The following is a 26,215-nucleotide window of genomic DNA, read 5'->3' as shown; positions in this document are numbered from 1 at the left end:
TTTTTAGTAGGTTTTAACAATTTGTATGCATTGTGAGACAGTTAGGAGAACCATTTTCCAAAATGTCAGACTTTCAACTGAAAAAAATTGGTTTAACAAATTAGTTTGACTGATGTCGAATTTCTTGGAAAACTCGTTATAATACATCTTCATATGAATTTATGATTTTTTGAAACTCTCTGCTGAAGTAATTCCCAACTTTGTGAAATTGATTCCAAAAACTGTAAGAGTGAAGAAATATTCAGTGCTGCACAGAATTTTAGCATGAGTATAAAAATACAGGGTGTCTGGCGGCAGATTTATACTTTTAAAATCAATTGTATGTCAATTTTTGAACACTGTTTTATCGAAAAGTCTTCCGTCGAGCTGCAGGCACTGTTCCAAACTGAGCCTCGTGTGCCACACGCTGTAAACTTGATTTAAATACGCTGATTTCTCGACAAATGTGGATTGTTGCTGTTAACTTTCTCTTTGAGGTAAAAAAAAGTTCTGCCAAAAAAAATCGATTTCATGCGTCGGTAATTGTCTGGCTCTGATAATTCTCGGCGCATCAAAAAGTAACTATAGGAAAATGGAATGGCTTTTGATGTTTCAGCCGAGGATTATGGGTTTTTGGAGACCAGTAACGATAGTTTTGTTTATAAACTTGATAAAAATGAGCCTCGTCGCTCCAACAAATTGGATTCGCAGTACGAAAACGCTACAACAAAGCCTCACAAAAATGTTAGCGTGAATCAAAATCACTTTCTTTGAGTTCTTGAACGATTTGAATTTTTATAGATGGAACTTTAATTCGCTCTTGGAAGTCCCAGTGAGAATCCCCTTTTCCGTATTGAAAGTCGTGGATTTTCACAAGGTTTCTTCAAAAACTTCAATGTTTTCGGGAGTCTTTGAAGATCGACTGGACGCTGGCCATGGAGTGTTCACAACCGAAGCAGATGCTACTTTTTGAAATATTCGCATTTAAAAACATAAATCTGCCACTAGACACGCTGTATAACTTTTTCATACAAATAGAACCTTCAGCTGCAGTTCTATATGGGGTCATAATCCAAGGCTTCAAGTGATAAGATTTGAGTTGTTAATTTTTTTCTTTAAAAACTTCTATGTTACTAACCTAAGATCTATGAAGTCGTTTCTCCATTCTCGAAATCTCGTTTTAAATATGCTCTTTCAGCACCATATCGGGTATTAACCGATCTAATGAGCATTATGAACGGACATATTCTCACTCAGCTCCATTAAGTGGGAATTATCTCTTCTTCTTCTGCGTTAAAGTTGCTCGTACCGTTCTTCATTTTTTTGCAAATCAAACCAAATTAAAAAAAATAATTATTCTCTTCCAATTTAATGTTTTTTTTTTTAACTGTGAAACACCTCGATACTCGTTCGAAAGTACAACATTTTTTGAAAACAAGTTGGTATAACCGGCGTCCGATTCTACTTTCATACGTAGTACGATTTTAAAGTAGAATCATAAATGAGTTTCGAATAGAATCAATAGTAGAATCGAGTTAAATAGTAGGGCGCCTGTACTTGATACAAGGTCTAAATCAAAATGAATACTAAAATGAAATATACATACAAGTTTTATGAAATTTTCAAAAACTGAAAACCGAAACATTTAAAAATTTAGTCCAAAACGAAATATTACTAATACTCAAATATTCAGAACAGTGCTTGAAAAATTTTAAAATTACTCTGTTCGGCCTTAAAGCGTTCCTTCACTTTACTTCCATGTAAGTTTTATCAAGATCTGTTTTCAAAAATTGAAAGTGTCTTTTCTAATTTTTGGAAATATACCTACAGCCGTAGAGCAGGTTACCTTTCAGCCAACTAAGAGATAGCTATAGTTGCCTAAAAGATCAGTGTGGAAATCTTGTGAAATAAGTGTAATATTTTCAAATCGTCCATTGGCAATCCTTCTATCGGTGCTCAATGACATTTAAGTCCAAGCTTTGCGATAAAGCGCGATATCGAAGCCAATCTTTGGTAATATGAGCCGTTTTGTTTTCGAACCTTATTGTGCTGAAAAATACAACTCAGACCAAAATCGACTCATGCTTTCAAATTCAGTTACAAAACAGATTTATACTAATAACGATCCATAACACCAACTTACTCGAAACTAGTACAGTATTGGATCCGAAGAACTTTGTCGCTATACTTGTACTTTTAAACATAGTGGAGATAATAGTGTGGGAATACCAAAGCCTCTGGAGTGAGTAAGTTGGTATTTGTTGACGGTTTTGTGGATCGTTAAAAGAGAGACAACACCTCATAGTTTACATCTACGTATTTATGACTCATTACATTTTAGAGATTTTTTTGAAATACAAAATGTTAAAAAAAATGTACGTAAAATACGAGTAATTATAAACTTTCGTAGTGTTATTTTGTTGACGTTGAAAAGGTATAATAATATATCGATGCCAAGAAAGTATATGTTATCACTAACTTTTTAAAAGATAGTTTCAAAAACTTAAATCCTAATATATCAATTTCTGTATTGATTAGAATAATACATGAGCTTTTATTTTGAAAAAAAAAATCTTTCATTTGATGTCAAAATAATTTTTGTATAAACAGATATTTTGAGAACTTAAAACCAATCGTTCGTATACACTCTTGGTGAATAATAATCAACAATAATGAACTCAATACATGCAATGAAGTTTTATTTTATTTTGTAATAAATGAAATATGCAATCTCAAAAAATCTTACATATTTTCAAAGTACATTGGTTAAAATTTCTTTGAGTTATGAGTTCAGCAAACTAAAAGAGTAGGTAGAGTATTAAGGTTAACCCTTGTGAATTTTTAAGTAAGAGCAAATAATAAAAAAAAATTGCAATATCAACATAAATAATAATAACGATTTTTCGAAAATTATAGGGTTCATGATTTTAATTCACTTAGCCGGAGTCAGCTGAGTGGCGTTCGTTTTAATGAAAAACCCTATTAATCAAAAAAGTTACAGTCAAATTTGAAAGTTTTTCCTGATTCTTAACTGTATTAAACTTAAAGACATGCCAAACAAAGCAGATTTTGATATTATTTGTACGGAACTCCAAAAGCTACAAAAAAGGAATGAGGACTTGCAAGCGCAAGTTAAGCAATTTGATTCACGTTGCAGTTTATTGGAGCGCCGGGTTGAAATGCTACAGACCAAGGCCAACGAAAACAATATCTTTGTTCACCTTCCCATACAAAATGGAGAGGATGCTGGTGAACGGGCAAAAGAATGTTGCCTTAATTTGTTGCAAACAAATGATAACATAGTTGCTGCAACGAGAGTATTGAGGTCCAGAAATAACAACAAAGCAAATGTAATCGTCAAAATGCACAAAAGCGAAGATGTTGGACGACTTTTAAAAGTTTCATCGACACTACGAAACACTGGTATTTATTTACATCGGGATCTACCGGCCACCACTCGAGCAAGAAGAAAAAAGCTAAACAATTTAAAAACAGAAATCCTGCGCAAAAATAAATTTATAAAAACACGTTTCCACGGACAATCATTAATTGTTGATAATAAAGCATTTTATTTTGACAACCAAAACAATTTGATGTGTGACGGCGAATGCGGAACGTCATTGTTACGTCAAATAATTGATGGCAGTGGCAGCTGCAATGGGTACGTTCCAGGTGGTGAAAATAATTTGGCTACAAATATCAGTGCTTCCCAAACTCTTGGGGGTAATAGAAACTTGTTTTAATAATAATGCCGTCTGCCAGTTAAATTGTAAAAAAAGTTTTAATGTACAAAATATTAATGTTACAAACACTATACAAAAATTTAAAATTTTGTCATATAACATTTCTGGTCTTAGTAATAAGAGTTTATTTATTGATTTTTTTGATTTTATAAGAAGATTTGAAATTATATTTTTATACGAAACATTTATAACTGAAACAAACTTTAACAATTATGAAAAGAAATTCCAAGACTTTGATCTAAAAATCGTCCACGCCATAAGATGTCATACTAAAGGGAGAGCAAGTGGAGGTTGCATATTCGGAGTAAATAAACAATTGAAGAGTTACAATTACTTGTTTAAGACTTTTAACGATACAATCTATGTAGATATAAGATTAGATGGAGAAACTTTTAGTATCATACCCTGCTATATCAACTGCAGTAATTGGGACTCAGATTTTGACAAGGTGAAAGAATTTATTATGTGTGGAACAAGCGCCTCAAATTTGCTGATAGTAGGAGATCTGAATGGACGAGTGGGTACAACAGAAGGTGATGAAAACGAAAGAAGAGATATAGTGAGACAATCCAAGGACAAGACAAAAAATAATAAAGGAAATCAAATACTTGATCTTTGTAACTCTTTTGGATTCCGAATTCTCAATGGAACAAGTGATGGAGATCCACTTGGTGAACATACTTTTGTCGGAAAACAAGGAAGTTCTGTAATTGACTATGGACTCGCAGGAGAGAGGTGGAACTCAGTTATTACTGATTTTGAGGTGGAGCAAGTACCGTTTTCAGATCACATGCCAATTGTCATACACTATAACAGTGGACGAACTAGAAATGAGGAAAGCGTGAGCCTAAAATTGATGCCAAAGCTACATTGGAAACAGTTAACATCAAATACATACAGAAAACGTTTAGATATGTATCTGGCGATAAATGAAAACATAAATTTGAACGCTATCGAAGATTGCATTAAAAAAGCAGCTGCAAGGCAGAATAACTATGAAAGAAGAGGAATATTCAAACAGCCATGGTTTGATACTGAGTGTATGTTGGCAAGGAAAACAGCATATATTTGGCTTAATAACTATAGACGAGATAACCTTGAATCTTCTAAACAGAAATACCTTCAACTGAATCGGACATTCAAATCGTTGTGTAGAGAGAAGAAAGTAACTCACTATGAAAACGAAGCGAAAAGCTTAACATTATGTAAAAGCACGAGAGATTTTTGGCAAAAAGCTCAAAAAATAAACGGAAAGGTACATCGTCGCCCGAGAATTGGTTTGTTCCATACGCCATTGGCACTTTTTCGAGAAAAACGCATTTAAAGGTTCGCGTACTTAGTACTCCGAAACTGTGCGATAGGATTTTATTTTTATTTTTTTAAATTGAAGTTAGTTTTATGAAGATTTCACCTACCAATTTTCAAAGTGTTTTGCCTTACCGTTAACAAGATACGTTAATCATCACAAAAGTCTACTTTTTTAGCTTGTATCCCACCTCATACATTTTGAAAATGATTTTTTTTTCCATACACGTGGAACACACAAAAATGAATATGGCACAAACCAATTCTCATCAATATATATTGTGAAAGGCAAGAAAGCGTGTTGTTGGATGCTAAAATTTTAAAAGAAAATCGATTATGCATTTGTTTTCAATAAAATCTTTATTAAAAAAGCTAAATAAAAAATAAATATTTTTCTTTAAAAATAAACAAACAAAAATTAAAGCAGTTCTACTGCTATAGCAATGTTTTCATATACAGTACAATATTCTTATTAATTCATTACTTAAAAAGATAGTACATTGTAAATACATTAATTTGGTAAAAACATAATAATAAAGCGGCTCTACTGCCATCACTTTTTTAGTTTCTAAATATTAAGCAATGTTTTAAGATATTGCTTATCAATTTCAGGTAAAAACGGTAACAAGTCTTTAAGGTCTTTTTTCTTTTCTTTTGAGATCGGTGTTTTAAAGGTTTGTGTTTATTTTGCACAAAGCAAATTGTTCGTTGTTGGTAGTGCACCCTTGGTGGCGGTCTTAAATAAACTTACAGTTTTGTACTCTTTAATTGCGGTGCAATTGATTTTGTTCCTATTCACATCAATAACTTCATAGTATGATGGATTTTAAGATGGGGTATACTTCGATTAGCCTTTCCAAAATTTGTATTAAGCACTTGCAATGTCATTTCCTGAGCGACTACTATGAGCTTCTGTCCAAACTACGCAATAAGTAAGTCTTTTTTATGCCAGGGATAGCAACTACTACTGTTGCAGTTAGATTGAACATATTAAGCTTCCTCTTACAGTAAAATGCGGATGCGTTTCCCCTTGGCAAGCTGAATACACTTTGTAGGTCATAGCTTATTACACGTTTTGTTGCATCCAAATTGCTTCTATTTAAATCTTCCACTTTGGCAGCCAAGCCTCGACTAACTGATTTCATACAATTGTCTCGGGATATCTACACAATTGTAATGGATATGGCACAAACCAATACTAAAATTTTGTTTGCTATCATTGTCCCATAAACATAGCATTTCTTAAACACAAGTGCACGTAGGACAAACCAATTCTCAACATTCTTAGTATTTTTTCTATCCCTTGTCACCGTAATATTGCACGTGGAACAAAACAATTCTGACAAAAAACTTGACAAAAATTATATGGAAAAAATGTCCCAAACGCCAAAAAATGGTTTATGGCACAAAACAATTCTAGAAAATGTTGATTTTGGTGGATATGGAACAAAATTGATGTTGGATATCTCGGGATTAAAAAGACGTAGCGCAAATCTGATCACAGATTTAGAAAGAGCATACAAAATTACCATAGAATCCATTCCTAACTCAAAACCGCCAAAAGTGGCGTATGGAACAAACCAATTCTCGGGCGACGACATGTCATCAATAGACACCTGAATTGTGAGACGTTAAGAGTACATTTTAGTGAACTGCTCAATCATCTGCCTACCACTGATGATATTGTGCAATTTGCTCAACCAGCCTTTAGCAATGAAATATTGGAATCAGCAATCGAGAAGGATGAGGTTTGTGCAGCCCTAAAACGTCTCAAGGACGGCAAGGCAGCTGGAGCAGATAGAATACCTTCCGAATTCTATAAATATGGATCGGACATGTTGATAAACCGATTAACGGACATGTATAATATAATCATGGATACTGGAGTTATACCGAAAGAATTCAAGGAAGCACTTATTTTTCCCATCCACAAAAAAGGCAATACACTAGACCCTGCAAATTATAGAGGGATTTCCTTCTTGAATGCGTCCTACAAAATATTCACTTCAGTTTTGCATAGTAGACTTAGATTGTGGATTGATTCATACAAACTGTTGAAAGAATTTCAAGCAGGTTTCAGACAAGGGTATTCTACTGTTGACAACATTTTTGTACTTCGAAGTGTCGCTGACTTCTTTTTGGACAGAAATAAGAAGCTGTATGTCTTTTTTGTCGATTTCAAAGCAGCCTTCGACACGATAGACCGCAATGCACTGATGTACAAGATGTACAGATTGGGAATGACATACAAATTCGGACGTGTACTGCAGAACCTGTATCTAGAAACAAAAGCAGCAGTGTGGGATGGCGAACATATTTCTCAGTGGTTTGAAACGAAGACAGGTGTAAGGCAAGGTTGCATTTTAAGTCCAAGTTTATTTGCACTTTTTATCGACGATATCACCGATTATTTGCCGGGAGGAGTAGAATACGCTGGGACTCTCATCAAGGCTCTCCTTTTCGCAGATGATATAGTGTTGTTTGCTAATACACCAGAGTCACTACAGCTTATGATAAATAAACTTGGTGTGTATTGCACAACTTGGAGACTAGTTGTTAATCTAGAGAAGTCGAAGGTGATGGTTTTTCGCAAAGGTGGAGGTAGAGCAAGCGGACAAGAACAGTGGTCATTCAACAATGAAAGAATAGAAGTAGTCAAGGAATACAATTATTTAGGGATTACTATGACCAAGAATAACAGTATGGAAAAACATCTAACCGAGAAACTACAAAAAGCCAAAACTACAATAAATATTGCGTGGAAAAATGTTTTTAGTAATAAAAATGTAGCTCATAGCAGTAAATATAAAGTATTTGAAGCAGTAGCGGAATCAACTTTAATGTATGCAGCCCAGGTTTGGGGTAGTAAGAAGTATGAGTCTGTTGAAAAACTGCTTCGTTTTTATATCAAAAGGATATTTCGACTACCACCAAACTCTCCAAACTACATGCTCATGCTGGAAACGGGTATCTCTCCTCTATTTATTAAATCTCTGAAATTGAATATTGACTATATATGTAATGTTCTTGAGATGTCAGATGAACGTCTCCCAAAAAAAGCAGCACTTCACACAATACGAAATAAATCAGGGTGGTTTAGAGATTAGTTGGAGCTAGCGGAAGAAGCAAATATAAATTTAGCACCAGATGAGTATCAAAGGTGGAAACCCGCTCTGTATCACTTGATTTCACAAGTAGACGAAAAATGTAGATTGGGATACGCATTACAGGCAGAAGAATCCATCTATAGAATGTCATATAGCAAGCTGAACTACAACCTCAACCAAAGGAACTACTTCCGAGATGATTTACCAACGGAGCATATATCTTTGATATTTAGACTAAGAGGAGAACTTCTCAATCTAAATTACATACCTCATCGCGAAGACCTGCCTTTACTGTGCGAATTATGCAATATGGGTGAAAGAGAAAACATTTTTCATTTTATGGGTAGATGTCCTGTTCTACGAGAAACAAGAAGACATGTCTTTGGTAGTGACATATTATCAGAAGAACGTATAACATATTATCTCAATGAAGTTGATGTTCCCTTATTATACAAATATTGTAAAATAGCATTAAAGTATAGGAATAGAATTATAAATGAAAATTTTTAATTAAATAATAATCAAACAAAGTTGTCAATCGGGCAGACGGCGAATAGCCATGCATTATTGTTGTAAAATTGTATGTATTAATTAATTATTTGTAAATAAAATTACTTATTACTTACTTACTTACTTACTTACTTAACTGTATTATCATAAATAGTTTTCCAATTTATATTTATTTCTTTGAACATGGAAAAGTACAAAAGTCCTTTAATTTCTTGTTGCGTCAATTTTTTCATTTTTGGAAATTAAGAAGAACAATCCAGTATCAAGGCTATCTTCCAAAAGTATCCAATACCAAACCAAACATCAGTGTTTCGTGAAATTATAACACGAGCTCTGGGACTTTAGTTCTGTGCCTACGTATCCTATGGGACTTTTTGTTCGAAAAAAGAAAAAATTAACCAATTTGTTTGTCAATTCAATTGTCGTTGCCATTGGCCTTGTCAGCCCTTTTACAATATTGAAAATTAATTTCCCATCGGGTCTTATGGCAAACCGTTCTAAAGGCATGATGGTTCAATTTAAAATCGTGAACACTCTTTTATTAAAACGCATAACTTATCTCCCTAAAGGATATTCATATGTAAGCTTCCTTTTAAACATATAGGTACAGTTGTTATATGCATAATACTGTTCATGTTATAATTTTATTATATATATTTTTGTTGTCAACTGCATCGACCAAACTACATATCGTAGTTTTCGATTAAAAAATACCACAAAATGTCAAAAAGGATACCTTAAAGTATTTATAAAAACAAAACTGATATAAATTTATGAGTGTTTTATTTATTTCAATTAATATTTGCTTTGGTAAAGTTTAAAATTGTAAAATCAATTTTAAATTTTCAATGCATGTGAGTTTTAATTTTGCTTTTGAATTTTTAAATCTATTAACAATAAAACATCGCTATTTTTATTAATATGTCAATAAATCAAGCTTAAAACATGTTAAAAAATAAAAACAAAAATTAAATAAAAAACGTATATAAAATGTGTCTAGTTTTCTGTAAAATAATAAACCAACCGTATGTGATGCGTATGAAATTAAAAATCCAAAAAATAAAAACACACACAAAAAAACTTATATATTTATTTAAAAAAGATTATTTAAAAAGAAAACTTTATTCAATCAAAATTAAACAAAAATATCGAAACAAAAATCTGAAACAGAAAAAACTCCATCATAAAAATATGAAAAACACATTTACAGAACGTTGCGGTCCCCTATTATCGGGTGCTAACAACACCCCTCCAATATCACCTTTGTCCTATGATGTGGATGCACCTCAACCCTTAGTAGATCGTAAGCCATCTGTATCTTTGTTAAAATGGAACTCTGGGAAGAGGAATGACGCTCCCACACCTACTGCTGCCAGGCAAGGTTTGAGTTGCAAAATTAGTTTATGTTTATTTATTTATTTTTTTTTTGTTAATTTTTGTTATGTTGTAATTAAATTCATATATTTTCACGCAAAATATAATTAAGTTGTATTTTTGATGTTTGACTAATCCACACGTTGAATAAAAACAAAATTAGTTTTAAATTTTTCTTTTTTAAATCACATTTTTCCATCGTCCTTCACATGCAACAAAATACTGAAAGCTAGACATATTTTTGATTATCTAATAATTGCGAAAATTTGAATTTGCATTTTTGGAAGGATATTTTTGTAAATATCAATATTTAAATATTACACATACAAAAATTATTAAGTTTTTTTACTGCGCTAAAATAGTTATAATTGTCTTGTAAAAAGTCGTGTTATTATTACATTTTATTCTAATTTAGAAATCACATTTCTGTATAAATATTTTCATAATATACATAGTTTTGACTGGAAGGCTTCAAAAGTTTTCAGTATTTTTTCTGGTGTGAAGTTTGATTGGTTGTTTTTTTGTTGTGGGCTTTTCTGATTTGCTTATAGTGTCGTCCCAAGTTCTAAACTGTCCATTTTGTTATTTGCAAATACTTTTATTTTAAGGAGGAACAAAAAATTACTAGAACATTTTACAATTTTAAGAAAATATTGTTCTGTTCTTAAAGGTGATTTTATTTATTAATTTTGGTAATAAAATAAGAATGAGTGTATTGGCAGTTAATAAGAAAAAATGCGTACATGCGTGGCACTTAGTGTTTTTTTAAGTTAGACTTGACATACAGTGTAGGCTTATAATGAAGATTTGCACAGAATGAAAAAAACAATCCTATTGACTATTTTGTAGTCAATTTTCAGCCGATAACCGCGATAGTCAATAGGACACTTTTCGATTGTCCATTTTGCTATCCGAAATTTGTTTGCAACTTGGTAGTCAACATGACAACTGTAGTAGTCAATATGAAGACAATTGTTTTATTGACTCATATGGTAATAAATAGGACAACTGCCATCGTCAATACGAAAACTTCAGAAGTCAATGGGACATTTTTTTTTTTTGGAAACTAAAATCTAATTTCACTATTGGATAGTCAATAGAATATTTCTCGCGCTGTTTGGCAGACCACTCCTTAAAATAGAGTATTAGACTGTTTTATGCATGGAAAGAGTCTAAACGTCATAAAAGATTCTATAATCTTGGTATATCCCTCTTTTGTATTTGTAAAATTAACTTATCACCAAATTTTCATATTGACTACCAAGGTTGTCCTATCAACTATTTTTTTTGCCATATTGACTTTCCGAAATTTACAATCGAACATTGCTCTGTTGACTGTCCATTAGTCAATATTTTAAAATAAAGTTTTTCTATTGACTATTTTGGTAACCAATGCGACAGCTTCGCCAAATTTCAAGTTGACTATCGACAATAAATTGTTAATATGACAACTTTTTTTCTGTGTATGAAGTCAAAGGTATATTTACAATCATCGAAATGACAAAAAATTACTTAAACTGAGAAAGTTAAAAAAAAAAACAATTGACATTAGAAGACCTTGACTAGTGGTGTTAATAAGAAAAAAGAAGCACAATTTTTTGGTATCTAAATTTATTTCGAAAGCCTGTGGGTTTTAATAAGTAATGTCATTCAGATGACAGCCCTGATGTGCTATATGTAACGAGGCAAACGTAGCAAAAAAAGTTGGTTAATTCTCTTAACTTAACCGTTCAAATGTTATCGAGTTGAAGCTGTCAGCTCATCCAAATACTGAGGTTTAGTTTCCTTAACTTTGGACTTCAAAAAGCGCCCCATTAAAAAAGTAGCACAGAATAAAAATCAAGCTAGCGCGAGATCCAAACTATTTCTGCAGAACATTTTGTGTACACAGTAAATTCGATCTATTTCTATTACCTTGGTATATGTCCAGGAAAAAAGATTCCCATCAAGCAAAAGGTTTTGTTTAGAGGTATATAAAGTGCATTTTTTTTTAATTGGCATGAGATTTGCTTTACTCGGAAGATAAATCTTGTGAAATTATAATTTAAATATGAAGTCTATTATATGACAGACTAATACTTTGGGCTGATCGTTGTGGACTGCGTGTTAACCCGCACAAAATCAATTTAGACTTATTTTCGATGAGATACAAAATTTCATTTGTTGACCCTCCCTATATTGCATCCAATTAAAATTTTTAGACGTGGCTAAATACCTGGGTCATATTTTAGATAAAAAACTTAATTGGAAACGCAATGTACAGGAAAGAGTCAAAAAATCTACTGTAGCCCTCTTTTCTTGCAAAAAAGTTATTGGTAATAAATTGGGCTTACAACCCAGAATCACGCATTGGTTTTACACATCGGTAATCAGATCGATTTTAATGTACGGTGTGGACTGCTTTAAAGAAAGCTATAAACCGCAACAAATTAAATAAAGTCCAATGTTCAGCTTGCCTATGTATAAGCGGATCGCTTCGCACGACGCCATCTGCTGCACTGGACACCTTACTCTACCTAACACCTTTTGACATATTTAGCAAACAAATAGCTGCAAGCTCAAAGCTTCGTTGCAGTGGACTAACAACTACATTGGCAACTCCGTAAATGTTAGGTATTTAGAATCAATTCCAAAACACACAGACTACACTATCCCCCAACTACAATTCGACAGAAACTTTTAGATTTCTATACCTTCCAGATCAGTCTGGGAGAACAGGGCATTCCTGGAGGACGAGTCAGTCCATTTTTATACAGATAGTTCAACAACAAAAGAAGGGGTTGGTGTAGGTGTGTACTCTGAACGACTGAAATTAGCTCTCTCACTCCGCCTTCCCAATAGTTGTAGCGTGTTCCAGGCGGACCTTTTGGCGATAAAGGAAGTCTTGTCCTGACTTAAAAAAAACGTGGTATCGACATCTGATATCCGTATTTTCTCAGATAGCCAGGCCGCTATTAAATCTCTGGACTCTGTCTCTACAAACTCTATAACAGTCCATAACTTTCGATCATCTCTGTAAGGCAGATGAACTCGCCAGGAACGGTACAGTGCAGCCCATCCTACAACGTTTGGCAAAAGCTGGCATACCAATCGCTACTTGTAATCTATAGATAATACAGGACGCTATTCGAAGAAGGCAAACACCAGGTGGAACAGCATCACCACGAGTCAGGACACAAAAAATATCTGGCCTACACTAGATTTAAGGCGACCGAGGTTTTTGCTAAGCTCGATAATAGGTGTCATAAACGAACACTGTCTAATAGGAAAGCACGACACGCGACTAGGCGTATTCTTAAATGGCTTTTGCAGAAGCTGTACGGACGAGGAAGAGGAGGAAACAATTCTTTATCTTATCTTTACATCTGGCTCGAAAATGCAAGAAATTCCTAGGAAAATTCTTCTTTATGTATCTAAATCAGCATAATCAGCCTCTCAAAAGACCCAAACTGTTTCCATTGAGCTTAGGAGGAAGCCTCAAGATTCATGTGTATCACAAAGGGCCATGAAACTGGCCTAAGTGTGTCTGTTTCCATTTTGGACGACAGCCACTTTAACCTAACCTAACCTTACCTTACCTGGGTGCGATAGAAAAATGGAAATAATTTTAAGCAAATGTGGTGTTAGAAAGAAAAAAAGAGGGACCATTTTTGAATATATACATTTACATCGAAAGCTTTTAAGTTTTAAGTAATAACTTAATTTAGATGAAAATACATTGAAGGAATCGTTACACAACATTTTCGTAAATTTTTCTTAACATTATGTAACAATTCAAATGTTGTCGCATTGAATCTTTCAACTCATCCAAACCACGTAGTTTTGTTTTATACCCATTATACTTCAAATAATCCTACAAAAAAATAAGCACCTCAGAGAATTCAGGAATCGGCATTGTCGATATACTGTTTCTACGATAGACGTCTACGGCACGTCGTATACCGTCTTTCTGTCCTAACTCTGGCTGCATACACATGTCTGTAGCTTTCACAGTTAACCGTTCCATTCCGTAGAAAATATAAGAACCGGTGATGCCCAATACTGCTACTCTCATCTAAACAGTAACCTTCGGCAAATAAAGAGGCTTCAAACGCCGTAAGATTCGTTTCCTTAACTTAAATAGAAATGGTATTATAATATTTTAAAATCCTTTAAACTTAATGTTATAAACTGATAAACCCAATTTAAAAAAAAAAATCAAATTCTCTGTTTTTTTTTGTAAACAAAACATTCATATTATGAGTCCTTTGTCAAAACATTCATATTATGAGTCCTTTGTCATTTAAAAAGGTATTTTGTATACAAAAAGATTTTTAAATAGAGATACTGTGATAGTGTATAGTGCTAGTGACGATTTGCTGTCTTAATAATTATCCAATTAAGATAAAGACTTAAATTGAATGTGATGATTTAAACCCCCTTTCAGCATAAAAATGGTCTGTCAAGTCAAGTTTTACTACAAACGACTTTTTGAGCCAATTAATCTTCGCTCATTCGAGCTACTTTTATTAACCTGGTCAGTATTCCACTAACTTTGATTCAACATTTTCTTCAAGCTGAATTGTATACATTATGTTTAAATTAAAACAAAATTAATTAAAGACTTATTTTTGTGAGCTTTTCACTAGTTTTTGGTGAAAAAGTTTCAAATAACACATATTTTTAAAGACAACGCAGAAATTAATGTTTTTCAAAAATTATTTTTGGAAAGCTTTGAGGACTCTACAAATACATAAATTAATTAATGTCCAGCAAAACCCAAAACACAAATTGAGCTAAAATATGCACGTAATGCGATCTTATAAATTTAGAGAACGCAAATTAAGCTATTTTTTAGTAAATTTTTATTAAAAGTTAACTTTATACAAATATAACAGCCAATAAATGAAAATATTTTTCTTAAAATTGTGTTTTACATAATTTTATGCAAGACTACTAAATTTTGAAAGGTTTTAAAAGTCTTAAACGATTCTATTATTATTCTATAGCCCACTTTTAAATCTGTAAAATCAGTAAACCACAATTTTTAATCCATATAAACAATGTGAACACGTTAATGAGTTAGGCGTCTTTTTAAGCCATGAGCTGTGGATTACCATTATATGTCCAAAAACAAAGATTCCCATCAAGCAAACTCGTTTATTTAGAGGTACAGAGTGGCGCGTTGTTACTTCCTTTTTGTAAAATATCGTAACACAAAAAGTATTGGCAATATGGATTTAATTGTTTTTTCTGTATATAGAAGTACATTTGAAGTTTTATTTTATTTGGCTTTAAAAACGACATCTCGCATGTGGCCAACGTTCTCATCAATGCACTGAGATAATCGGAATTTAAAATTGTTTTCTACTTTTTGCAGCATATCTGTGCAAGCGATAGCAGCACGAATATTATTTCTAACATGAGGAAGGGTCTTTGGACGATCAGTGTATTGTATACCAACAATTAGAGGTAATCCCTTAGGAAAAAATCACATGGGCTAAATCTGGCGATCGTGCTGGCCACTGCAGATCGCCCCTAAGAGAGTTGAGTTGTTCGGGGAAGTGTTCACGCAAAATATTTATTGACCTTCTTGTCGTGTGAGCTGTGGCGCCATCCTGTTGAAACAACACTTCCCCTGGACTCATTTCTTCAAGTTTTTGGCAGAAAAAAATCCACAATCGTGCTGAATAACATTCAGAATTGACCGTAACTACTCTTGTATCTCCAAAGAACCATGATCGCACAGCTGAGAGAAAAGTAGGCCTGTTGACACTGAACTAGTTATAACGAAAACCTTAGATAACTTGTTTTCGAACAAGACATTAACCAAAGCTCTACTATTAATACCCACTCAGTTGCGAGAGTTTTAGACTAGGAAGTAACCACGCCCCACTCTGTATATAACTTTAAATTGTATAAAGTAAAGTGAATTTTTTCTTAAATATTTGTAAATTGAATTCACTCCAAAGATAAATCGTGTGGAACTAGATCATACCCATTGTTCGATGACTTTTTCAACATTCAGCAATAACGCAGCAAATTAATAGATTTGGGTATTCACATTCAAAGAAATTATTCAAGCTGCGTGGCATTCAATAGCACGATCCTGCAGGCCAGCTCACGGGTCCGTAACGTGAAACAAAGTGATTACCAAAAATGTCCTTCAATAAATCAAATTCGTTACTAACTGTGCGACATATTGCGCTGCCACCCGATTTGTTTCTACCACAAGTTTCGGACAAGTTATTCCACCTTCCCATGAAAGTAGTTTTCGTGAATGTAACGGTGCATAAACATACCCTTGAGGATTGTCATACGGCAGCTATATTTACTGACGTATCTATTTAACCAAAAATGAGCTTTATCGTTATACGAAATTCATATTTCGAACAGAACCATGATTTTCAAAATAAATTATCAACATTTTACACAATTTAGAAGCTTTATCCAGGCATAAATCCATTGCTGTTGAAATTCCAAACCAAACCAGTCAGTTAAAAAAGTTTTGCCAACATAAAGTTATGTATGTACTTTAAGGTTACCTTAAAGATTGTCCTTTTTTAAGTTTAACAAACTCGCTTATTTAATGAATAAATATAAATCCTGAGTGTTTATCTGAAGAAGGTAGGTCGGATCGGTTTTCCTTGGAATTAATCTCAAAATTAAAATTATTATCACTGCAAATGCCATTAACCTTTTGTAAAATTTCTTTAAAAAAATGTTTTTACTATGAATGTGAACTCCTTGCGACGACACTATTTTGCTTATCCTCATTTTAATTTAAAAATGCTTATTGCTTACATTTAATTTTATTTTTGTTGAGATTTTGCATTATATTTACTAATACAAATTTAAGTCAAAAACACCAACGAATAAAATAAAAAACAATATCCTTATACGATAAAGGACAAACAATAATTTAAATGTTACTTCTTTATTTTCCACTATGATTCACATGTTATACTCTTTGTACTCTAAAAACTTTTATTTATTTCTTTTCTTTAATATTTAATATTGCTAAAATAACAATTTTAATAAAAACCCACAACATAAAACAAAAATCTTATTAAAAAACAATTTTCCTAAAAATATCCTTACAGTAAGCTTTGGTGGTGGTTCAGCAAGAACAGAACCAATTTCTTTGTCAACTTTGGATCGTGATTGCTTTATAATTCCGGTTCAGAGTGTAGATAGGTTTCTACCTGCAGGTATACCGGTAAATATAAATTTCAATTACACTTTAATTCTTTAAATTAAAATTGTGTTTTATTTTTATTTTTTAGCTACCACCTCCTTCAGCTGATGGGGCTAAGCCGACAAGTCCTTTAAGCGTCCTAGAGGTGTCCGATCCAAAATTATGCATTCTTGTGCACTTAATGAGTCCCTTGGAACCAATAGATCCTGTAATGGAATCACCGCTGGCACATCCATTACTTAAACAAAGGTCTGTTGCTGCGGAACTTTTAAATGAGGTGCAACAAGCGAATACAGCGGTAGGTGGAATGTTGCTAGCAAATATGGAAAAAAGTGGTTAGTTTCTTAGCGTTGGATTTCTTTACTTTTGATAAATTATGGTTACTTTTTTTCTTTTTAATTGTTTTATTTTAGCGGAATTTCCTTTTATAGCATACTATTTAATAAATACAACACAAACGGATCCTTCGAACTTTTACTCTGGTATGCGAGTTTCATCGCTTTCGAAATTCGAACCGAAAAATTTAAAGTAAGTTAAAAAAAAGACTGTATATTTTTGAGAAACATTTTTTTCAGCTGGAATTAGACTTTTAAGTTCATAATTCTGTCCTTATTACACATTGGTTTTCTAAAAGTTTAATACGATAGTCAAATTTGATTAACAATTTAAGAGACTTTATAAACATAAAAATACATTAAATTGAACTTTCTTATTTTATTAAAATTGTCATGGCCGATTTTGATAAAATTTCAGATGTGTAATGCATTTCTTATTATAAGTAAAAACTATAAATGTGCCAAAAATGTTATTGAAAATAAGTTTTAAAACAATTCCAATGGAGTGAATAATTAAAATAGGCTGGTAACAAGTTTTGGTCAAATAAAAGTTGGAAAATAACGCTTTTCCTTCTTTTTTGTCTTTTGAATTTCGCGGCTACGTACAAAGCGCTACAGACCTCGTATTTAGCAATGCTGTACATCATTTGAAAGGTCTTGACATAACCTTCAAAATGACGCTATGCGTTATAAGTTTGTATATTACGTTCAACAGTTATAGACGTGTAAACATGGAGTTTAGTAACTCCAAAATTCGAGATATTTTAAAGTTTTCCTTCGTTAAAGGTGAATCCGCTACAATAAAGATCGGTGAGATTAATTGTATTTTGGGGAATGGTACTCTATCACTTCGAACAGTAGAGTTGAAGATTTATAGCCGGTGAAAACGACACCATGGATAAGCTAGCCGGCGGAAAACCGGTGACAACGATTACTGATCAAAGGAGATGGGAATTAGTTTAACCATTTTAAACCATCTGCATAAGGTTGAATACAAAAAAACTTGATTTTTGGGTTCCGCATGATTTGACACAAAAAAAAACCTTCTGGACCGAATCAACGCCTGACATATTTTGCTGAAACGGAACGAACTCGAACCATTTTTGAATCGGATGGTGACTTGCGACGAAAAATGAATGACGTTCGACAATATCAAGCTAAAACCGTCGTGGTCGAAGGACGGTGAATTGTCCCAAACACGAAGGTTTTGCTGTGTTTGGTGGGATTGGAAGGTAATCATAAACTATAAGCTGCTCCCATATGGCCAGACGCATAATTCTACCATCTACTGCGAACAACTGAAACGCTTAAAGCAGGCGATCGACCTGGAACGTCCAGAATTGGCCAACAGGAAGTGCTCGACCAGGGCAACGCCAGACCACACTCTTCGTTGATGACTCATCAGAAGCTACCGGAGCTCAGATTTGAGGTTTTGTCACATCCACCATAAAGCCCAGACATAGTACGAAGTGATTACGCCCTTGGTGGTGTAAAGTTGAAATCAAAAGAGGCTTGTGAAAAGCGGCTGTCCGAGTTCTTCGTAAATGAGGAGGGGAGCTTTTACGAAAGGGGTATTATGAAGTTGCCGTTTGGATGGAAACAGATTATCGAGCAAAACGGTGTAACACTTTATATAAAGCATTGTATTAAGACCTAGCTCCACATGAAATAGTCTAACGACGTTAATTCGCACGATTTGGATTTGGATTTGGACCATTTGGATTTTTGGACCATTTTGTGAGATAACACGTTTTCTAAACTTGCTTACAATAAATTGATTGTGACACTCACTGTGTGGCTTGCGGTGCCGTTCTGTTGGAAACACATATCTTCTAAGTCCATATCATTCAATTGGGGCCAAAAATATTCGGTTATCATTGAATGGTAGCAATATCCATACACAGTAACGTGCCGGTCTTGGTCATCATGGAAGAAGTACGGCCAATTGACATCGCCGGACCACAAATCACACACGTATAGATTGCTGCCAATACCAATACCGCATATTTTGCTTATTGACTTAGCCATTCCTCTAGAAATTATCCTCATCGGTGAAGATGATTTTTCGATGAAAATCCGAATCATTTTTAAGTTGTTGTTCAGCCCAATTCAAGAACATATGACGCTTCTGGTGGTCAAGCGGCTTCAGTTCCTGAGTTAATTTAATCTTGTAAGGATGCAGGCCAAGACATTTTTGCAAAATTCTTCACAACAACGTCAAGGAGATGAACAACGTTGAGAACCACTTGTGAGAGACAGATTTGGGCTTTCTGCAACTGACGCCTCAGCGGCAGCAATATTCTCGACACTACGGGCACTTCTTCGTCTCACTGGCATTTAAACATTTTGTATTGTACCTGTGGATTCAAATTTTTGAAACTAGACGTTCAATTGTTGATCTTCTAGGACGATTATAACGACCATAAATTTTAATAATTTCCACTAGATGTTGGCTCATATATCTTTTCCTCATGAAATGGCAATCTTTCTGAAGAGAAATGTAAAAAGAGTGGCAAGAAATATGGCGTCGTTCGCTGTCCCCGTCGCTCTACTTTTGTAGCTTCCCCGTTGAAAAACCCTATATTTAGACAAAAGTGCTATTAAAACTATGTTAAAGTTGTCTACAAGTTTAAGTTAATCGGACTTAATCACGGAAATCAGTTTCCGACTCAGAATAACTTTTATCTGCTTCTTCTTTCTCACCGAGATACTTTGTGCGTCTTTCCATTTTTTGATGCAATAAACGCCAATTTAAATAATAATATTAAGCCTAATCCATTAAAAGAAATTAAATAAATATACTCTGAAAAAATCTTAAATAAATGTCTGTCTTGAACCCGCTAGTGAACAAAAAAAAATAGTTTCAAATAACTCTGCTAAAAAACCTTTAAGGTTTAAGTAAACATAAACCTTTTCTCAACACTTTTAACAAGCGTACTTAAGGTGGCGCTACAGTCCTGTCTGAACTAGGGCCTCGCCCAACCCAACAAACTTCTCCATCTAGCTAGATGTCTCCAGTTTCCAATTGGGTGAGGTCACTTTCCACTTGTGCGCGCCACCTGAATAGCGATCTTCCTCTACTGCGTTGTCCATTGATTTCCATGCCTTCTACGTAAACCAGCCATCTTATTCGTTTAACTTTTACCCTTCTGGCTAAGTCTACGTCGCTGTACAGCCCGTTCAGCTCGTCGTTCCATCTTCTCCCCCAATCTCCTTTCGATGCATTCTGGACCGTACATCACAAGAAGAATTTTTCTATCGAAACGACCCAAGGTGCTTTCATACGTTTTTATCAAAATCTATGATCGGTCGAGAATGTACTTTACTACACAATTATTGCTTTCTTAGCTCAAAGAAGCAGCGGTTAGCAAGAGAAATTCTTCGTTTGAGCTCACCGCTTGTGTTTTTAATAGGGGACCCTAAGTAGACGAAGTCCTTGACTACTTCAAAGTTACGTCTGTCGATGGTGACGTTTTGACCAAGACGCCGGTGTTGTAGGTCCTTTCGTGACGGCAGCATGTACTTTGTTTTGCCCTCATTAACCGTTAAATCCCTTTTTTGCCGCCTTTGCCTCAATACTCAAAAAAGCCCCATTGACATCACGCTGAGTTCTTCCGATTACGTCAATGACATCAACATGTGCTAGTAATTTGACAGACTTTCGAAAGATAGTGCCTCTAGTGTTGACGTGTGAGCTCTGCACTATTATTTCAAGCTATTTTTTCAAGGCTGTCCATAGCCTTTTTTGACATTGGAATGTTCTGTTGAGTTGTTTCCAACCTTTATGGAGCAGTACGAGTTCTCTATGGTCAACCTGATCAAACGGACGATTTTGGCAGGGATGCCAAAACTAGACAGCTCGTCCCTGTAGATACTGTCATATGCGGCGTTGAAATCGATTTGGCGATTTGATATTCTGGGTTTTTTTCCAGGATCTGCCGTATTATGAACTGTGGACTTTCCTGCTCCACCACAAACTATTTGCTCCAGCGGCTTTGTTAGACTTCAGCTTTGATATGACAATCTTTTACTTCGTCTAAGTCGGCGGGACTTGGATGGATCATCCTGGCTGACAGCGGAATACTTTTATCAAAATATACTTTAAAATAAATGACTTGCTTGGTTTTTAATGTACAAATGTTTAACTTCTAAATAAATTTATTTCAATACATATATAAAGTTTTGAAAAACCATATTATTTTATGGTTTAAAAACGGTTTACCTTCATAGTGTTTATTTTTGGTTCTAATTTTTAACCAAACATTCGATTCCCTCAAATATAAAAAATACCGTTTTTTATAGTTTTGCAATATATTTCAATAAGTCTTTATTGTTATTTGAACAAAAAATAAGTTTTAAACCGTTTTGGCATTAATGATTCAGTGTTTCTTCAGACCAACAACTTATCATTGTTTTCGAAAAGTAAATGAATGATATTGAAAATATCTAAATTCAATTCAAGAAGAAGCCTAAAATAATAATATTTTCGAATGTCAAATGATGATATATCGAAAATCTGACTTTATAAAGTCATAAATAAACAATAGTTTGATTTTCAGTTACAAAACACTGTTGACCAATGAAATCATTATGTACACATAAATATACGAGTATCCTGGCCACACAAAAATTTTCGAGTTAGAATAGATACTTCCTTGCCTTTTTGGGCTCAACACCAATTGCACCCACAACCGTGCGATGCATCGAATTTCAATCAAATAAATTTGAAAAATTTGAATAAATGCAATTTCAACTTCTGGTTGTAAAATTAATTATGCATGTAATACGAAAACGATGTAATTATCGATTATATCGATATTTCCAACATTAAATTGACTCCTTCCGATTAAAACGACTGCATTCATTAACATTAATTTATCGTTTGACATTGGTACACTGCACACGCAGAGGCCACATCCATGGTTTCTTTTTTTTGTGAATAAAAATGAGCTACAAATTGAAATTCACATAAGACATGGAGATATTAAATCAATTGTAATTAATTATTATACTTTTAAAACCCTTAAAAACATAATGGTTGCCAGATTTATTCATTCAAAACACTTTTTCAAAAATTGTTCATAAAAGAATCTTTCCAGATTTGTTGCCAATTCATGATAAAAGATCATATACTGAAAAGTATATGGTTGATGTTTAGTTTTGGTAACAAAAGTCTAAAAAGCATTGGCCCATACTTTAGAGCAGCGGTCAGCAACAGGCGAAAGGTTAAACGGCGGACGGTGGAACCACGAATTTAATAACATATGTATGTAAACTTAAACAAAATCAAAAAAGAGGCCTACACTGATAACTTCTATCCCGTCTGTCGATTTGTCTTGCTTAAAAGTTTGTCTATATGTACTCGTATCAATTTTTTTGATTCAGTATATATCAATTTTTTTTTTTGATTTTTAAAAAAACCGTTAAATGCATTGTTTTTAAAAAAATTTACTTCTTTGGAAACACGTTACAATATATTATATAAAATTTAATTCAAGTCTCTAGCGTTTTTGTTTCGTAAGATATTTATGGTTAACCAAAATGTTCACCTTTTTTTCAAACTGCTATGGTAAAGAAACCACCCACGCAATTGTCTTGAGAGCCCTTTCTGCATCTTTCTGCCTTATTATCTGTATAACAAAATTTATTTGAAATCGATATCCCTTCTGGTTCTTTAGCTATGGACGACGAAAAAAACGTCGCGAACGCACAGACATCTTTCTAAAAATCTTTTCTTTCGACTCTAGGGACCTTGAAACGTCGTGATATGTCAAAATTTTCAATTTGACAAATCGGAACCATTAGAATAACTTCCAATAGGAAGTTAAAAATACTTCACTAACACACAAGCAAGTGCGTTTGCAACGCCTTTACGCAATTTTAAATATAGCGACACAGACAAATAAATTAAATTGACAAATAAAGTTTTGTTTGTAAGTAAAGTTCTCGTAAAATCGGTTGTCAGTCTTATTGTGAGATCTTATTACGGAGGTTTTCCTCGATATCGAAGTTCTATAATTTTTCGTATTTAAAAACGTTTCATACCAATAATATGGATCCTAAAAAGCGAAAAGTGGACAGTGACAATAAGGATTTTGACCGATTGGTCTGAACAATATAGTTTTACGCTGCCTGATAAGCCTCGAGTGGTTCCAGTATGTCTCATAGGAAATAAAACTTTTGCTATTGTTAAAATTGTCAATTTAAAGCGACATTGCGAAACAACTCATCAGCAATTCCAAAAAAAAGAAAGAGTTTCTTTGTGAATGTGAAACGTCGTATTTTAACTTACCGCAACACAACAATATCCGTTGGCTAAATAAAGGCCATGTAATTGATAGTTTCCTGATGATTAAAAGCAAATTTTCTCCTTCTTGCAAAACTTGTATACGACAAAAGCAATGAAGTACTTGGAATTCATAATAAAAGAGCGCAATGTGCTAGCTTTGGCTTTTCTTAAAAATTCTGAAACATTTAAATAAGCTTAACGTCCAGTTACAAGTAAATGGAAAAATAATTATGATTTAATACAAAGCATTTCCGATTTTCGTCGTAATTTGGATGTTTTCGAAAAAAATATTATTAAAAAAAATTAATTAATTTCCCAACAATTCTTGAAAATAAAAAGAAGAACTCCGAACAAAAACATCGTAGTGCTTTCAAACTTTCTACCCGATCTTGAAAGCGAATTTGCTGTAAGATTTCAAGATTGCCTTATGAAGTCGCTGCAGTAGCAGAATGGACAGAAGTGGCTGCGAAGTTATTTGATCTTTCAAAAGCTTCATTACAATAGGAATCAATTGCCCTTCAAGAAGAAAAAGTTGGGTAACTTTTGAGGATATTTTGTTTACGATAGTTATTAAATCCAACTTCTACAAATTCGGGTGTATATGATAGCTAATCTTATTAATATATTGCTCCCAATCGGGCCAGTCACTTTTTTGAGTACATTGTAGGATATTTGAAAATTTCAGAATTTGACCAGCATAGGTGTTCATATATGCGTTTCGCCCCGATGTAATGGTTGGGCTCATCAGAAGATTAACATTACACCTTGTCTTGACGCATATTTTCTCGAGGTGTAATGGTCATCTTCTGATGAGCCCAACCATTACATCGGGGCGAAACGCATATATGAACACCTATGCTGGTTTATTTTTATTTTCATTTTTATGATTTTAAATCGTATTTATTTGAATGAACAGTGTTCAGGAAAAAACAATTCGACTGTTTACAGTCAAATATTTCAAGTTTTTTATAATTTCGAATATCAAAAAACTACATTTTAACAAATCAAAGTATAATATGAATGAATAAAAATAAACTTTAGATTAACAAAAAAATAACAAATCGCCATATTACTGACTTGTATAAACAACAAACATAGCCGAAACTATGGTACAGTGATGGTGGCCGTCAAATTGTGCGACCCGTAACTAACTTTATCACCAATATTAAAATTAAAAGTGAGATTTGCCGCTGAGTCGGAGATATTTCGCACGAATTTAAAATTTAAATAACACACAACGGACTGGATGCATGAAACTGAACACAAAATTTCTTATTTTTTTAAATAAAGTGGAGAACACTGCATTATAAAAGATGTAGTATATATTAAACTATATACATCACAGATTGTAGTAAATTGATAAGTTGTCTCAAATCAATAATAATTTTTGCTAGACAGCTACTTAATTGTTGGTTTTCAGGGTTGTGACATGCCAAAGGACTGACGTTTTAAGAACTAATTGTGTTTTTTTATTAACTTGTATTCAAAATGAATAACTGCAATTGAGTGACCAAATAAAGGTCTTTCCATTATTTTAAAATAAATTGTAATCTCAATAAAATATAAAAAGACTTTGTATAAATATTAGTTGATGACATCAAGTTACCCAACTTTTGTTAATCATCCATATGCGAATCGTCTTTCTGAAAATGAATTTTTTTTAAGAACAAATAACGCTCGTGCTTATCAGACGCCCACCTTAATGACACTCTTTGCATTTGAGTGAACCAAACTATACAAAATTGGCTCAAGACCATTGTTATAATTTTTTTAATTAATTTTATTAATGTTAGAGTAACTTAAACGAAGCAAAATAAAAACTGCAATTTTTTTTTTGGACCACGAATAAAATGTCCCTCTTTGCACTTCCACCACTATGCATTGCAAGTGATCAAGAGCTTGATAAATTTGATAATTTTTACAAGAAAGAATTCAAATAGATTTGAATTCAAATAACGAATATTTTTCTTTAATTTTATATAAAAATATATCTCATTATAAATTTACAAACTTGACATTATAAACAATGTTCGAGTAAGTAGATATTTGACTACTGATACCGCCAGACGGTTTAAAGAACAAATATTCTACCTAAACAACAACCATAACAAATAGAAATCAATCTGGAAACTTAATCGTTTTATCTCGAATAAAATCAATTTATGAGTACTAAAACAAATCAACCAAACGAAAATTCTATTTAATTCTGGAATTATAATAATTTATTAATATTTATAATAATTTATTAATATTATAATAATACGTATAGAAATACTCATATTACTAGCTTCTATCGACAAAAAAAAGATACATATATTATGTACCTGCATATTCTAGGATTTTTTTTTCATTCTAATTTTTATAATTATAATTTTTTATACTTGTGTTCTGTATCC

At 33.2% G+C, this 26,215-nt stretch overlaps 1 protein-coding gene across 6 annotated transcripts in view; it reads left to right on the top strand.

Moving 5' to 3' along the window:
- The window catches only part of LOC129941431 (uncharacterized), a 182,687-nt gene that overhangs the window by 148,450 nt on the left and 8,022 nt on the right, over positions 1–26,215 (top strand). For 4 of the 6 annotated variants that reach the window (XM_056050056.1, XM_056050054.1, XM_056050055.1 and 1 more), the window contains 4 exons: positions 9,855–10,025; positions 17,101–17,216; positions 17,284–17,530; positions 17,609–17,723. In XM_056050056.1, coding sequence (XP_055906031.1) covers positions 9,855–10,025; positions 17,101–17,216; positions 17,284–17,530; positions 17,609–17,723 — 649 coding nt within the window. The remainder of the gene's footprint in view (positions 1–9,854; positions 10,026–17,100; positions 17,217–17,283; positions 17,531–17,608; positions 17,724–26,215) is intronic. The other 2 variants (XM_056050058.1, XM_056050057.1) reach the window with 1 other exon arrangement.

Source organism: Eupeodes corollae, chromosome 1, assembly GCF_945859685.1.
Source record: "Eupeodes corollae chromosome 1, idEupCoro1.1, whole genome shotgun sequence".
Classification (NCBI taxonomy): Eukaryota; Metazoa; Arthropoda; class Insecta; order Diptera; family Syrphidae; genus Eupeodes; species Eupeodes corollae.
Note: the sequence above shows the minus strand (reverse complement) of the source record. Positions and strands in the feature narration are given on the sequence as shown.